General features: G+C 37.3%; 1 protein-coding gene across 2 annotated transcripts in view; it reads left to right on the top strand.

Moving 5' to 3' along the window:
* Positions 1-16,946, top strand: part of LOC106461825 (YTH domain-containing family protein 1-like) — a 30,864-nt gene that overhangs the window by 10,798 nt on the left and 3,120 nt on the right. For both annotated transcript variants that reach the window (XM_013921682.2, XM_013921681.2), the window contains exon 4: positions 4,480-5,931. In XM_013921682.2, the coding sequence (XP_013777136.1) occupies positions 4,480-5,931 (1,452 nt within the window). The remainder of the gene's footprint in view (positions 1-4,479; positions 5,932-16,946) is intronic.

The raw sequence follows: 16,946 nt of genomic DNA, 5'->3' as shown, positions 1-16,946 counted from the left end.
CTCATACAATCCACTCTGTGTTGGGTCCTTCTTGTGGCTCCTTTCTGGCTGGGTCAACCGTGGTTTTCGTCACTGTCACATCTTCAGGAACAACCACCATTACCTCTTCCTTTCTCACAGTCCCTCTCAACTTCATTCAAGGGTGCTTCATTCTTCCATTCCCACACTCTGGCTTCATGTGTAGCTTTTGTCTACTCCCATGTGAGGGGTTCAGAACTATCCACTCATGTAGCATCCCTGTTATCTCACACTGTCCATTGCTCATCCATGTTTGTGTATCAACGTAAGTCTATCACACTCACTGTTGAGATGAGGTGTTTCACAAGACTACTTGCAGGTTCTTCCTCATGGTATTTTGCATCATAAATATGTTTGTACCAGACCACACACTCATGGAATAACATGATTCTATCAGAAAGAGATTGCTGCCTATCTCTAAGTCTCCTTAAATTTCCAGAATCGCGAACAGTCTGCTTTTCAAAATAGGGTATCGTGGTCACCCACTGCACTTTCTCCAGTGATGCATTCCTCCAGACTTTCCAACATTGTTTTTTCCCTCCCTTTTTCCAGTGGAATACGGGAGTCCTTACCACTTCCCAACTGAGAATATAGGCATTGGAATACCTGGGGGTCAAGAGAAAACTCCATGGGTAACTAGAATGGTGTATCTTGGAGGAATCCTTCTGAGTGGTCACAATTCCACCCAGTTGAGAGTAGGGCAGTGGCATTTTGCTTGTGAAGAATGCATGACTATCCTCATGCACTGGGTTTGATGTTTTATCCCATATGCCATCAGTCTGGACTGGATTTTTCTGTATATTTTGCAGTTAATCCCTCTGGCTAGGAACCGTCCTTCCTACTGCCAACTGGATGGCAGTTCCTGGGTGGCTGGTGTTGGTTAGAGCTGGACCAGCCAATAAGTCCTCACATGTGAGTTGGTTAGGAACTTCCCCCTACCAAAGACTTGATGTTACCTTCCCAATGCCAATTGGCTTTGGATTGGAATTGAACCTCTATGTTGCATTTCCATCTTCCTGATGTTGACCAAATGTTCATTGATCCAGGTTGTGTTGGATTTGCACACACGTTAGTTTAGGTTCTTGGAACAGAGGCTTCTCTTCCCTCAAGAATAGTAGAGGGAGCTAGTTGTGCTAGTATGGAGGCACAGTATGATTGGTGGAGGGTAGTCACATGATCAACACATGTTTTGAAATTGCAGGAAACTGATGGTGTAAAAAAGACTGGTATGCTGTTAGAGAAAAAGTTTAATAATGCTTAGAGGGCAGTCCAGGATTAAGATAGCTTTGGGTGAGTTGAGGTAAGTATGTCTCGGAAATACATTTTCAATTTAAGAAAACATTAACTTTTAAAATTGACCAAAGTTTATAGATACCAGAAAAAGTTGTATTTATTCAGAAATACACTTTTTTTTCAGTTATTTGCTTAGTAACCATTATGATGTTCAGAGACATTTATAAGCCCTTCCTCCAATTGCTCAAGGATAAGCCAAAGAGTTTATAACACTAAAAATTAGGTACCCATGGTGGGGACAGCACAGGTAGCCCATTTTGTAGCTCTGTGATTAATAACGAACAGAAGCTATTCACTTTAATAGGCGAGCAATACATTTATAGGAGAAAACCAGTCTGTGAAGTTTCAGTAAAGTAATGCTTTAGAAATGCACTAACTTAGTTTTCAACTTTTTAATTATAAGTAACTATATCTTTAGCAACTGAATCATTAAAAAATCACTAGATTGCCCAACACAGTTAAAACATTATCTCATCAGTATTTCACACCAGTTTATCACACACAAAATGTAATTAGAATAATAGTATAAGAAATACATGTATTTTATTTTTGTTAGTTAATTGTACATGTGTAAAAAATCCTTGTTATAAAACATTTTCTTTTCACAATGTTACATGTATGCATTTTCATATGTGTGACTTGTTATGAATTAAATGCCTTGTAGTTACACCTAATGAGAAAAGTTATACAAAAGGAAGTCTTACTGTAATCACATGCTCCTTAAACACTGCCTACCTAGTACAGTAAGCTTAAATTAGTTTGATTTATTAATTTGTCAGCATGTACATGTGTTTTCACAGTTTTTCCAGTCCGTACAGTAAACTGTAAGCATATTAATAATTTGATTGTCGTTTCTAAACTGCTGTCTCTATCAACAATAATTTGTTCAAACACTTATGATGTTTTTGTACTTATAGATTTGTTAATTACTTTAAGCTTTTCATGCAAATGATAGAATTAGAAAAAAAAATTCTGAAACATCAGTAATTAACTCTTTACACATGAAGTTGGTAAAAGCAACACACCTTATAATCATGAAACTATACAGAATTTTCCTGTTTAGAATAAGAATACTTCTTTTTACCTTACAGTTTTCATATTTCATTTGCATAAACTTTGGAACCTCCTAAATGAATATCAAAATATTTTTTCTTTCTGTTAAAACTATGTTTTATCTCTTATTTTCTTCACTCTAACACTAATTATTAATTATGAATTTCAGTTTCCTGGAAACATTGTTCTTCCATTGTTGGGGTAAAATTTATGAATGAATTAATAGAGCTAGTAATTGTCAAAAGTTTTGCATTGCAATTTATTGTGATACAAAGGGTTATATCTTAGTTAATTATTCTGTTGTTCCTTTTATTATTTTGCCGTATGCCAAGAAATTTGGGTATCATTCTTTGCAAAATGCACATATGTAGATGTTATCTAATTCATCATTTGGTAATAAAGCAACAAGGCAACTAGCAATCACTTTTTGCATAAGAATTATGTGAAAAAAAGCACCTGTGTGGTGTCATTTTAACAAAAATATTGGGTAAAATATGACAGTTTGATGTACCAAGATAATATGATATTACCTCATATTGCTTGAAAACAATGTGGGATATGCTGATATATTGATAATATTTTAATTAATATTAATGATCAAAGCAAGCTACCTCTATAGATCAGAACTCAAAATCAATCCAGTAATGAATTCCAAATTTAATATGCTGTTCTTAAATCCTTATGATGATTAAAATGCATTGTTTCGTGGGTTTGGTACTTTAATAATGTTTCCAGCCATATATCCTAATAATGCCTCACATTTTTCAATCAGCCTAGGAAATTTAGTTTAGTTCTAAAATTTTGTATTAAGCAAACAACATACAACAATCTTTATAACAATAAAAATGTATAATAATATAAATTTAAGAATTTGTAGTTGTATTTTAGAATTTTATTAGGCTAGAGCATTCTGTAGTGGTATTTAGGATTACAGCAGGATGCTGTGTTCTGTAGTGGTATCTTGGAATTATAGGGTATGTTCTACAGTGGTATCTTAGTGTAGGATGCTGCTGTGTTCTGATGTGGTGCCTTAGAACAACAGTGGGGTTCAAAATTCAATAGTGGTATCTTAGAATTACATTTGTGTACAGTATTTTATAATGTTATCTTAGAATTAAAACAGGATACTGTGTTCTGTAGTGGTGTATTAGAATTACAGCAGGATGCTGTGTTCTAATGTGGTGTATTAGAATTACAGCAGGATGCTGTGTTCTACTGTGGTGTATTAGAATTACAGCAAGATGCTATTTTCTGTTGTGGTGTGTTAGAATTACAGCAAGATGCTGTGTTCTGTAGTGGTATATTAGAATTAGAGCAGAATGGCTGTGTGTTGTAGTGGTATATTAGAATTAGAGGAGGATGCTGTTTTTTATTGTGGTGTATTAGAATTACAGCAGAATGCCGTGTTCTGTAGTGGTATATTAGAATTAGAGCAGAATGCTGTGTTCTGTAGTAGTATACTAGAATTAGAGCAGAATGTTCTGTTCTGTAGTGATAGAGTTAGAGCATGATGCTGTTTTCTATTGGGGCGTACTATAATTACAGTAGGTTGCTGTGTTCTGTAGTAGTATATTAGAATTACAGCATGATTCTGTGTTCTGTAGTGGTATATTAGCATTATAGCAGGATGCCGTGTTCTGTAGTGGTATATTAGAATTTAAGTAGGATGCTGTATTCTGTAGTGGTATATTAGAATTTAAGCAGGATGCTGTGTTCTGTAGTGATATATTAGAATTATAGCAGGATGCTGTGTTTTACTGTGGTGTATTAGAATTACAGCTGGATGCTGTGTTCTATTGTGGTGTATTAGAATTACAGCAGGATGCTGTGTTCTAATGTGGTGTATTAGAATTACAGCAGGATGCCATAAATAGTAATCAAATTATTCTATCCGGATAAATGCATTTTGGCTTTTATGACTTCTCCTACTTCGAGAAATCGTGTGATGTGATGTGACACACACTGACTTTTATATAGTTTGGATGCTTGTCCAAAATAAAAATTCTAAATTATGTTCTATAACAATTGAATTTTTTAAATGTTCTTTATGTTTCACAGAACCTATAATTTAGAGAGTTCATATAAGGTTAAGAATGTTATGATTACTTTTTTTAGACCTACAGTTCTTCTGTGTCCAGTGCAAACATGGGTGATCCCTACTCCTGTATGACAAATTACTATGCTACCATGCCATTTCAGTATGTCAACCAAAGTGGTCTAGGGGAAGCTACCTGGAGTAATGGCTCAGATCCAGTTACATTTCTTAGTGGTTATAGTGGTCAGCTTGGAGCTGGAGACCAGCATGCACCTTACATGGATGGAATGTTTGGACAGAGTAGTTTTCCAGGTTATGGCCAGGGATTTAATTTCTTTCATGGAACTAGCAGTGATTACTCAGCCTTGGGAGGTTCTGGAATGGGAGGCCGTAAGCCTGTAGGCCATGATTATCCAGAAGACTATATTCAAGAGTGCTATGAACAGAACAGAGATCAAACTGCTGTTAGGAAACTAGAGCAGGGAATGAGCAACCTTATGGTGAAAGATGCAAAAACTGATGTTCCATATACAGATGCAGCTGTGGCTTCTGGTGGTGGTGATATTCATTTAGGGAGACGAGGTGGGAATTCTTTTAATCCAGGAGGCCCAGCATATCTAATTGGTTATAAAAAAATGTCATGGGCGTCTGTTGCCAGCCAACCAGCCAAACCAATGTCTAAAATGAAATTAAAATCTGTATCTCCTGCACCATTGTTCTCTAATAAACAAAGCTCTTCCAATATGGATATTGGTACTTGGGAGGATAAGAATGGTAGTAATGTTAATAGTGGCAGAATGGGCCCTATCCCACCTCTAACTCAACCAAGGCCTTCTCCTTGGGGAGTACAAAGAGGTGGAAGGTCAAATGGCCCTTTAGACCAATCTTATGACAGTTCTCTTCAACCCCCATCCCAACAGATTATTACGCTAGATCAGTCTCCTCTCAGACCTGATAACTTTCCATCCCATCCAGTTCTTGATAAGCTACGAATGGAAAATAACTACAATCCAAAAGAATTTGATTTGAATGCTAAAGGTGCAAGATTCTTTATCATTAAATCTTTTTCTGAGGATGACATTCACCGATCTATCAAATACTCTATCTGGTGTTCCACTGAACATGGTAACAAAAGATTAGATGCAGCTTACAGAGAAAGAGAGGGTAAAGGGCCAGTGTATTTGTTTTTTAGTGTCAATGGGTCTGGGCATTTTTGTGGAATGACTCAGATGATGTCAGCAGTAGACTATAACACGTCAGTTGGGGTATGGGCCCAGGATAAATGGAAGGGTCGTTTTAAAGTCAGTTGGATTTATGTAAAAGATGTTCCAAATTCACAGCTTCGTCACATTAGACTAGAAAATAATGAAAATAAACCAGTCACAAACTCTCGTGACACTCAAGAAGTTCCAGGAGAAAAGGGGAAACAGATGTTGAAGATAATTCACAACTATCGTCATAACACTTCAATCTTTGATGATTTCCTTCATTATGAAAAACGGCAAGAAGAGGATGAACAGCGAAAGTCGCAGGTTAGTGAAAAATAATAGTTTATAATTGTGTTTTGTCTGACATAATACCAAAAGAAATATATTGGAAACTCTCAGATTGTTGATTTGTTCAAGAAGAGTAAGAAATGAGGCATTGTTCCTTGCTATCTTTGAGAAAATTTGAGTTTAACTATATTTTGATTTTCATTGCATATATTAAATCTGTGGCAAATTACATATGGAGGTTTAGTAAAAGTAAGCTATTAGCACCTTTTTGAAATACAAATTGAATTTGCATCTAGAACATGTTAAAATCCTTATTTATGTTTTCGACCTGGTGTGTTATGTTTTATGGAAGTAAATTAATTTTATTGTAGTTTCTAGGATTTGATTTACATGTGCATGACTTGATAGCTCTCAAATACCCCTCTGTATATGGATGTGACAAGGTTTCTTTTACATTGATGATTTCTAAAAAGAAGGTTCTACACACGTTTTATTTTTTTATTGCTTTTATAGTGATGTATTTTGTATTGAAATACAAATTGTTTACAGATGTGGGTTGGACATGCCATAAACTCAGTGGTATTTAACTTGTAGAGTAGGGTAGCTAGGGTAATGGTCTCATAACAGCTAATCCAGCAGTTTTGCTGGACACGTTCAGTGCCTCACCCACTGCAAAACAATGTATGAAATGGGATGGTGGGCCACCTTGTTGGAAGGAATGCATACTAATGTTATCATTAGCTTTTAAATTAATTATATAAAAGTTCTCAAAGTATGGGAGTCCAGTGTATATTTTGGAAGAAAAAGAGACCATGGATTAGTTATCATAAAACATCGTATCAAACAATGGTTTTTGGTGAGTACTACACAGCTTTTTTCCCACCTTCCTGAAATTGATATATTAATTGACTAGCTCACACAGATATGTTACCTCTTTAGACAAGATAATATGGTGGAGGAATATATATACTCGTGATCCATCCAGTTAGTCCTCAGGTGTAACAGTGGTAAGATTACAGACTTACAATGCTAAAATCTTGGGTACAATTCCCTGCAGTGGATAGAGCACAAAGCCCAATGTGGCTTTGCTCTAAGATAGACAAACAAACAAATTTATCCAGTTAAGAAATGTTATATTTACTTTGCATGTACCTTTTAGTATTTTTGAAATTTTTCATGCACTGTAACATTTGTCACATTAAATTCAACAGAAGCCTTTTTCATATATTTTCCTGGGCTACATTGAAAAATCTTGGTCACTAAGTTGGTATGTTCACATATATTGGGTCATCCACTGTTCATTTTTGGAAATAGGTCTTGTAATTTTGAAATTGTGCTATTATTTAATTGTGCTGTTCAGTGAAGTCTGCCCTGGACTACCTATATGGAATTGATGATGTATAAGAACAATACACTAGAATTTCACATGGCACACAGAAGTGTGCTTTAATCTTTTTGACATTACTTTGTATCTTTTGACAAAACTGGCGAGATGAAATAAAACAGGTTATGTTTCCGATACAACACATTACCTCTCCTTGCAAAAAGCTTTTCTCGACTTATACTGCCTTCTATCAGTGCAAGTTTTCACTTGCCACCAGCCTTGACACTCCCACTTAACCTTACGTATGTTAACATGAGATATCTGCATACTAACATGTAAATGTTTATGCAGCAACCCTCCACCAATAGGAGTGTGACACTACCTCTATCATAACTAGCACCCTCTCTAATCTTACAGCTGTAAACCACTTCTCAATTGAAAGTCTTATTGTCTACATGTATTTCACTCGTGGTTTGATTGACTTGTGCAAAAGATTTTCCTTTCTAGTTTTTCAGGCCTTTCAGCTATTTCCTAAATCAGTTACATTTGTTATTTACCATTTGTTAATTCTGGTGGAGAGTTACGAATTATATTTTTTTCTTTTCTCTCTCTCCTCTCCTGCTTGACTTCCGAAAGTTTCAGGTGGTCATGACTACAACTGCTGTTACTTTTGCACTGGATTTACTGACCATGTATACGAGGTTAGAACCAAAATTGTCGGCACATGAAGTGACAGCTCTGGTGCATCAGGAAATGGTCAATTCCATGATACATTCAGAACAAACTGAAAATTGTACTATCACACCTGCTCAAGGTTTGATTGATTGGGACGAGGCTGACTTGGACAGCCTTTATCCCCTCGTGAATGTCCCTCTCAAATGTGTGTAATTTCAGGGGAATTGCACAGACTCCATCACCTGTTGTGGAATTGATTAATCAGATATGTTATGTTCTGTCCTTATCTCCTGTTTCCTATGGTTCCACCCCTGCCCCTTCTCTGGGATGAGTCTTTGGGTCATTATTTATTATTTCCTCCCTCCCCAAATATTGGGGTTCATGCAAGTTGTTTTTGGGGAGCAACTGCATTCAGGACACAGTATGCCTTGACCCCCACATACTATGGACGATTTTGCTTTAGATTGTCATTGTTCAAACTTTCCTTATTTTGCCTCACAGCATTTAGAGTCACTTATCCATTTTGTTGGGATTGGAACTCAATTTGTTGGTTCCCTTTCCCTTGTCGGTTTCTTCTTCTTGGGCTTTGGTAACTCGCTATTGGTACCCTGTCAGGCATTGTCTTCAGGGCATCCAACATCAGTGACTATGTTCTCAGGTCTGGCCTCCAGACTCCTTCACTTTGCTGTGGATATGTCAGTTCTGAGAGTCGTCTCAGAGGGTCTGATCCTCCAATTCTATTCATGGGATCCTGTTTCATCCGAGCGTCTTTTGAAGGTAGTTTGGAACTTACTTCATAAGTGTGCCATCGATTGAGGTGGTCCTTCATTTTTGTTTTCTTCTTTTCTGTTTGTTTGTGAGGGACTGGTGCCTGGTCAATTTATTGTCTCTGAACTGCTTCTTAGTCTTTCCCAAGTTCACCATGGAATCATATTTAGTTCTTTGTTGAGGTTTTCACTCCTGGTTTCTCGATGACAAAGGTCAATGTCAGATGCATATCCCCATCTCCCCATATCCCATTCATCCAGTTCATATCTTTGCTTTACTCATCAAGTGTGTGTATGTTTCAGTTTCGGGCACTTATGTTCGGACTTGCCTCAGCACCCTATAGGTTCTTTTGGGTAGTCTTGGTATTTACCCACCTGATTCATGCCAGGGACTTTTGTTCCCACCTTTATATGGGCAACTGGCTACTTATAACCTCCTCACATTAAGAATCTGCTCTACTTACTCAATTTCTTCATCAGGAAGATGCCAGGGTGGGTAGGCTTGTCAAGATGGAGAAGTCTTTTGGTTTGTCTCGGGGTGTATTTCAACTCTATGATCAGTCGGGTCCAACCTTCTACTTTTTGGTGGAGGGCTAAGGAACATCTTGTATGTAGCATCTCCTCCTCCTCTTCTCCAACTGCACAAGAGATTTTCTCCTTTGGCAATATGGGCTTTTCTGGAAGCCCTCATTCCTATTGGTTGTGCCCACATTCATCATATTCAGTGGGTTTTTTAGACCAATGGAGTGTTTTTCAGGATCCCTTAGATGCCTCTCTCACCCTTCCCCCTTTCCTTCCATACTTATTCCACCTGGTGGTTGATTGAGACAACACTACTTTGGGTGTTCCTCTTCTGCTTCCTTGTCCAGAATGTCACCTTTTTACGGATGCTTTTTCTGGTTGGGGCATATCTCTACACTCAGGAAGTTTTGAAGAGATGGACTCTTTCCAAGTCCTCTCCTTGCAGTTCATTGAGCTTTACTTCACTTCCTGCAGGCTCTTTAGGGTCAGTTGTTTATGGTACACTCCAACAATTCTACATTAGTCTCATACATCTCCAGGCTAGGGGCACTGAGTTGTGAGACCTCTGTTTTCTAAAGTTGGATCTCCTATATTGAGCCCACAGCCAACACATCACATTGTTAGCATGTATTCTTCTGGTTACCCTGATTCTTGTCATGGATAAGTTATCCCATCCTGACAAGATTTGACCTACAGAGTGGTTTTTGGATCCTCAAGTTCTTCAGGGATTGTATGATCAGTGGAATGTCCCAGATTTGGATGCTCTTGCCACTCATTTCAATACATAGCTTCCCCCCGATTTTGGTTCTCTGTTCCTTATCCTTTGGCTGGGGCAGTAGGTGATTGCAGTCTGGATTGGCTGTGTTAGTACCTATATGCATATCCTCTTATTCATTTCCTCCCACTTGTTCTTGCTATAATTCAGACCACTTCGTGTCATGTTCTGTTGGTGGCTCTTTATTGGCTGACTCAAACATGGTTTCCACTGCTGTGCTAACTTTTGCTGTTACTCCTCCTTCCTTTATCTCCAATGCTCCTATGCCAGCCCAATCATGTGTGTCATCCATTCATTCCCACACTCCTTCTTCATGTGTGGCTTTTGTCCGGTCTCTCACCAGAAGGATCAGACTTTCACATCATTGGCTTACTTAACTTCTCATCCTCTCTGTCCTTCCTCCATGGCAGTTTACCAATGTTAGAGGTACACATATTGCTGCTGGTCTGTCCAAAATGGTTATCATCCTTCCCATTCTAATCTTTCTCACTTCATATCAATTTTTGACTTGGCTTTTTGCCAAGGGCCTTTTGGTTTCCTCTGTTGCAGGCTTTCGGGCAACTTTATCCACCATAATTTAGGTTTCTATATAGGCTCATCTTCGGATCACCAGTCTTGTTCATGTTGTTTCATTTCTTCCGCATTTCCCATCCTCCTTGCCCTGCTTTGCTCCTTAATTGGAATCTCAATGAGGTCCTGCATGTTCTTACCCATCCTTCTTTCAAGTATTTGTTTTCGGGTTTGTTATATCCCCTTCTTTGAAGTTCATTTTCTTGCTCATATTGGCCTGTGGAAGTCTTAGTTCATTTGTGTTCATGATTGATGTCCACTGCATTTTTGTTTATAGTTCCTTCGTTCTTCTCTTTCCAGTTCGTTACTTTGTGTCCAAATCTTTGTCTGCACAAGAGCGAAATTCCACATTCTCACCCATTTCTCTTTCTTCCATATCCCATCTTTATAATTGTTATGATCATGACTGTCTCCTTTGCAAGGTCAGGGCTCTTCAATGGTATATGACACACACTACTCCCTTCCTTGGTTTCCATTTCCATTTGCTTATTTCTTGGACTCCTAACCACTCCCATGACCTTTCTCTCATTACCCTTATGGGTTTTTATTTCCCAGTTGATCTGTCTGGCCTGTTCTTTACTTTTCTCCTAATGACTGTCATCTCTTTTCATTTTTATTCCCATCAGATCCCTTATGTTTCCATGTCCATGGCTGCATATTTCCATCTTCCCTTAGGGGACATCATCAGTGAAGGTATGTAGACTACTCCACATACCTTTGCTTCTTGGTAAGTGGTAAGCACTCCATTCATTTTCTTTTCTTTGTAGGGGGGGGGTCTTTCTCAGATGTTTGGATCCCACTCTGTGACAAGCATTGTCTGACCACGTATACTCTCTTAAATTTGCACTGTAAGACCTGTGCTCATATAACATCTCAGGTGAACTGTGGCATTGAGGCTCTTCCTACCACAGATCTGATGTACAATTCCAGATGCCATCAGGTGTTGGTTGAATGACTCCATCAACATGGTCATGCTGCTTTTCAAAATAGGATATGGTCACTCACTGTGCTGTATTTGGTGCTGTGGTCCTCCTCCTTTTAGTGGAGTAAGGGAGTTCTTGCCACTTACCAGTTCCTAGCTGCTGGGATGGTGGACCACAGACGCCTGTCCTCCTGAGTGTACAATACCATTCAGTTATTCTGCTGGTGTAGATGGCATGACAGCCTTCCTACCAGAGACCTAATGTACAATTCCAGATGCTGCCAGGTGTTGGATGTAGTACTCTGCCATATATTGCAGTTTGCCCCTCCTGCTGAGGCATCCTCCTTCTTACCATCCACTGGATTCTGGTTCCCAGTGGATCTGGTGTTGGTTGGAGGTGGACCAGCCACATAAGTCCTCACATGCATTTGGATGGATATCTTCCTTCTACCATGGACTGAACAATAAATTCCCATTGCTGCTAAGTTTTGACTGGAGATGCAATCCCAAATGGTGGTCCCTCTTCTTACCATTTACTGGATGTCAGTTCCCAGTACATCTGGTTTTGGTTGTAGCTGGACAAGACATGAATTCCCATATGTAAGTCTGGATACCCTCCTCTTACTGAGTAATGGACAAAAAATTCTCAATGCTGCCAGGTTTTGGATAGGAGACAAAAAAACCATGTCGGCTCTCTACCTTCTTGCTGTATGCCAAATGTCAGTTCCTGGTGGGTCTGATGTTGGTTGTGTTGGAGGTGCATACATATAAAAATGGGTTCTTGGTACGGAAGCTCCTCTTCCCTGCTGGTACCTGTTTTTGAGGTGAATGGTAGAGGACCCTCTTCCTATCATGGACCTGATGTGCAATTCTAGATGCTATTAGGTGTTGGTTGAGGTCAAACTCTCAGTAATGGTCTGTTGCACCCTAGACACTCTACACCAAGGGGTCATTTTATTTTCTCTAGCTTTTCATAGGGTCCTTCCTTTGTTTCTGCCCTTTTGGTGACACTTTACCAATGGGTGAAGAGTATACCTGGCTTTGAAGTGGTGCAGTCTCCCACGGGTGTGTTGTTTTTAATTCATTTTTACACCCCATGGTTTTCCTTTGGGTGATTCCTAAAGGTGGATCATCTTCTCACTGGCCCTCCAATAGTTCAATGTGGAATTCTAGCTTTTTTGTGAGAAGGGGTAAGATGTCATATCAGAGGTTAACATTTTCCTAAACTGAAAATGTATTTCCGATAGATACTTACCTCCTTTCACATTTCTCACCTGTCCTCCTCACTTCTGATGTGGTTTGGTTTGATCTGACCAATCTCAAAATGGTTAACAGCTGCAAGATTAGAGATGGCATTAGTTACGATAAGTGTAATCACACTTCTGTTGGTGGAGGTTACTGCATAATCACTTACATGTTAGTATGCAGATACTTCATGTTAACTTATGTGAGGGTATGTGGGAGTATCAAGGCTAGTGGTGAGTGACAATTTGCCTGATAGAGGACAGTATAAGTTGAGAAAAGCTTTTTGAAAATGTTAATTTTCACAACCATTTGAAGGAACCTTTGTATTTTGTGCTTATGTGCAGTGTTTTATTGTTTCTTACATAATGTAGATATCTTTTCAATACTCTATTGTACAACAAAAACTATAAAGTTTAGTGTTCATTTCTGTTAAGATATCCTTGGTTCTTTTCTTAGCAATACAATATTTAAAATATTTTATGAAAAGATTGCTGAAAATTTACTTTTATCATATTTTATGTATCACATATAAATTAACAATTTTATTATGTGAATATGAAATACAAATGTAGTATCATGCAGAATGGTCTTATGTGTGAATTTGATTAAGATGCATTTTTTAGTACACTTATAGTGAATCCTTTTGATAATTTTTTATTGGATTGAAAAAGATTCAGCATTACATTCTATTTACTGTCCTCAAAGGACGTATGATTTCTGCCATTCAGTATTCTCAAAAATGTACAGGTGTACGAAAGCATGTGATAAATTACAGAAATAGCTTTAAGTATAGATTATTTTTTTATTATACTTAATTGTGTGCATTTTATTCATTTTTATTCCAAAACGAATTATCTTTTATTTTTGGCTTATATATTACACTGCAGTATTTTGTAAAAACCATGACATGGTACTTTTTAAATACTTCTTCAATACAAGAAATTTCTTCTTAATTTTTATATTCATGGTATTCAATTCATTTTAATACTATTGTAAACCCTTAGTAGAAAGAACAAAACAAATGTATGTCACAATATATTTTCTATTGATACACCTCTTAGACTATATATTTGAGACACTTAGTAACATTTAATTTGTTGAAGGAAAATCATAGTAAAGTTTTTAACGCATGTATAAAGTACATATTGTTGATACAGTAGAACCTCAACATTAAGGCTGCACTTCCTACTGCATTCAAATGCCTTCTATAGCAAGGTGCCCTTAATATCAAAAAGGAGCCATGCAAAGCTGGATTCCATATAACCATACTAAATTTCTGAATTTCAAGACCCTCCATTTTGTTTGGTGTATGCATTTATAGCCATTTTGTTACATGTTTGCTTCTGTTGCAGTTTTCACTTTTGCTAGGACAGCTGTACATTTCCTGCACATTATGAAAACAGGGGGGATCTTCATGATGACCAATGGCTTTTCAAACTCTCCCACTGCATTGGCACACAGTGTAACTGGGGATGCGATCTTTACTTTTTTTGCCTCTGGCCCGTTGGTAACTACGTGCAACAAGCGATCGATCCAGCAAACTGCGATAAAACAGGCCAGTTTCATCCATGTTGAAGATGTCTTTTTCCTGGTAACTCTCGATCAAAGATGGAAGATGTTCACACCATCAATCAACGGTGTTGGTGTCCAGGTTGATATTTTTTTCCCAAAAGATCTGCTGTGCTGATTAGATGCCAGTTTTTAAAGTTATTGAGCCAACCATTTGATGCTTTGAATTCAGTGACATCAAAATCAGCTGCAAAAATACTTAGAAAAACAAAGAGTTTGAGTACTTAGAGTGTTATGAGTAATAGTAAAGTTACTTAATAACATTTTTGAAAATAACTCTCTGAAAGGTCATGTACACTTTAACCTGCCTGCAGCAAAAGGGTTAACCTCCTGCTTTATCGAGTGGCTGTTTAGAGAATGAGACTAAAGACACTGCCCTTAATCTGGAATATTGAGGTGGCCATTATTGCAAGATTTATTTTGGTTACAAATAGTAAAAAAAGAAAGAGACTGAAAAGGTTTGCTTTTATTGGCAAAGTGCCTGTTAATCGACATTGTATTGTACACAACAACTAGAAATTATCTATATGAGCAAGTGCACAAAAGAAAGGATTGGTTTGACAATTTTGTCATCAAAGAGGCATAATTATTACTTCTTAGAGACTAAGATTTTCTGTTAAATTTTAACAGGAATCAGTCTCTTACTTTCTGTTTTATGTTTTAAAGATGCAATAGTTACTGTTTACTTTCACTGATTTTTTTTTTCTTTTCAGATTTTAAACGTTTATTTTAAAGTAAATTTTACTAGGAATGGGATCTTGTAAGAAATTTACATGGGCTAGAACTTTTCATGTTGTGTTTTATTTAATTTTTATCTGTCAGTATGTCTCTTACTACAATTATTTTGCTAATCCTTTGCGAGGTTTTGAAAGTATAATTTAAAAGCACAGCTTTCTTTCTGAAAATGAGGTAATCCTTAATAGCCACAGCACTTGAAATTCTTTTAGGCAGGATTAGAGTTAATTTATCTATGAGCCCTTTTTTTTTCTTAGCTATATTTTTGTGTGCCAGCAATACCATGCGTGGGGCGCGCATTTACTCGATTCGATTCTTTACTCATCAGGATCTCTATCAGCCTACCCTCAAACTGAAATTCTTTTAGGCAGGATTAGAGTAAATTAATGTATGAGACCTTGGGTGTGGTCAAATGCATTAATTGAAAAGGTTTGGTCTTCTGAATCCAAAACTGCAATTAGATCTCAAATCGATCAAGGGATGACAGAGCTACGAGGTAAAAGTTTGTACTTGGAAAAAAACAACTAAAAAACTCAGCACTCTGTGAGCCGCTGTGCTCTGGCTAAAAAAGAATTGAAAACTAATAAACTTGTATATATGTGTAGTTAACAGAATATTAAAAAAATATTATTTAATTATACTGTAATGTTACTTTTAGATGTGAAGCTAAATTGAGACCAGGAACTGTACAATTTAGCTTGAAGACAGGAGAACTAAGTGTAGGGTTTTACTTTTAGCTTAGGACTGGTGTTTCTACCTGTAGACTATAGCATGAAATCAAGTTTTTTTAAACCAGACTACATGTTATGGGTGGAAGATGTGTGTACCTAAAATCAGTCTGCTAGTTGTAGTCCGAGAATCTTTTTGTATAAGTATAAACTAGTGATATAGTAAAGATATGTGCATAACTTCAAATCATGCTAGGATCTGTTGACTGAAATCCAGACTACTTCATTTAACTTAAGGGCAGATGTGTACAAAATACATGCTGTTAATTATATATTGAATTGCTTAAATTCAAATCCTTAAATGTAGCTCAAGGGTGCATGCATCATAGCCAGACTTCAAATTATAGCTTGAAGATATGTGCACCTAAATCCACATCATTAGCTATGATGTAAGGACTTGTGGACTTGCATTTAGAATTTAGTTGTAGCTCGAGGATAAGTGTGAATAAATTCAGTCAATTATAGTTTGTGAACAAATGTGTCTAGATCCAGGCTAGTAAAGTAGTTTTAACTTGAGAACAAGTGCCTGGATCTAGGCCATTATTTCTTGCTTGAGGACAAGTGTTACTTAGATCCAGATCATTAGTTGTAGTATAAGGATATTTGTATCTGAATAAAAACCAATAGTTCTAGCTAGAAGTATTGAACAATTCACATTACTAACTATACCATGAGAGCAAGTTTTTTTTTTCCTTGGAGTATTATTTGTAGCTCCAAGACATGCCTTGATACACACTAATTAAAGCTTGAAAACAAATGTGTCCATATCCATGCCACTAGTTATAAAGGTTGAAAACAAGTGAGCCTACATCCAAACCACTTGTTAAAGATTGAAAATAAGTGTGCCTAGATCCTCATCACCAGTTAAAGTTTGAAAACAAATGTGCCTTGATCCATGCCACTGGTTAAAGCTTGAAAACAAATGTGCCTTGATCCATGCCACTGGTTAAAGCTTGAAAACAAGTGTGTCTAGATCCATGCCACTAGTTAAATCTTGAAAACAAGTGTGCTTAGATCCATGCTACTATTTAAAGGTTGAAAACAAGTGGCCTAGATCCATGCCACTATTTAAAGGTTGAAAACAAGTGTGTCTAGATCCATGACACTACTTAAATCTTGAAAACAAGTGTTCCTACATGTGTTCAACTAGTTAAAACAAGTGTGTCTAGTTCTATGCCACTAATCAAAGCTCAAAAACAAGTGTGCTTAGATCCATGCC

Source organism: Limulus polyphemus, unplaced genomic scaffold, assembly GCF_000517525.1.
Source record: "Limulus polyphemus unplaced genomic scaffold, Limulus_polyphemus-2.1.2 Scaffold1039, whole genome shotgun sequence".
Classification (NCBI taxonomy): domain Eukaryota; kingdom Metazoa; phylum Arthropoda; class Merostomata; order Xiphosura; family Limulidae; genus Limulus; species Limulus polyphemus.
The sequence above is the reverse complement of the archived record's forward strand: the minus strand, read 5'-3'. Positions and strand labels throughout refer to the sequence as shown.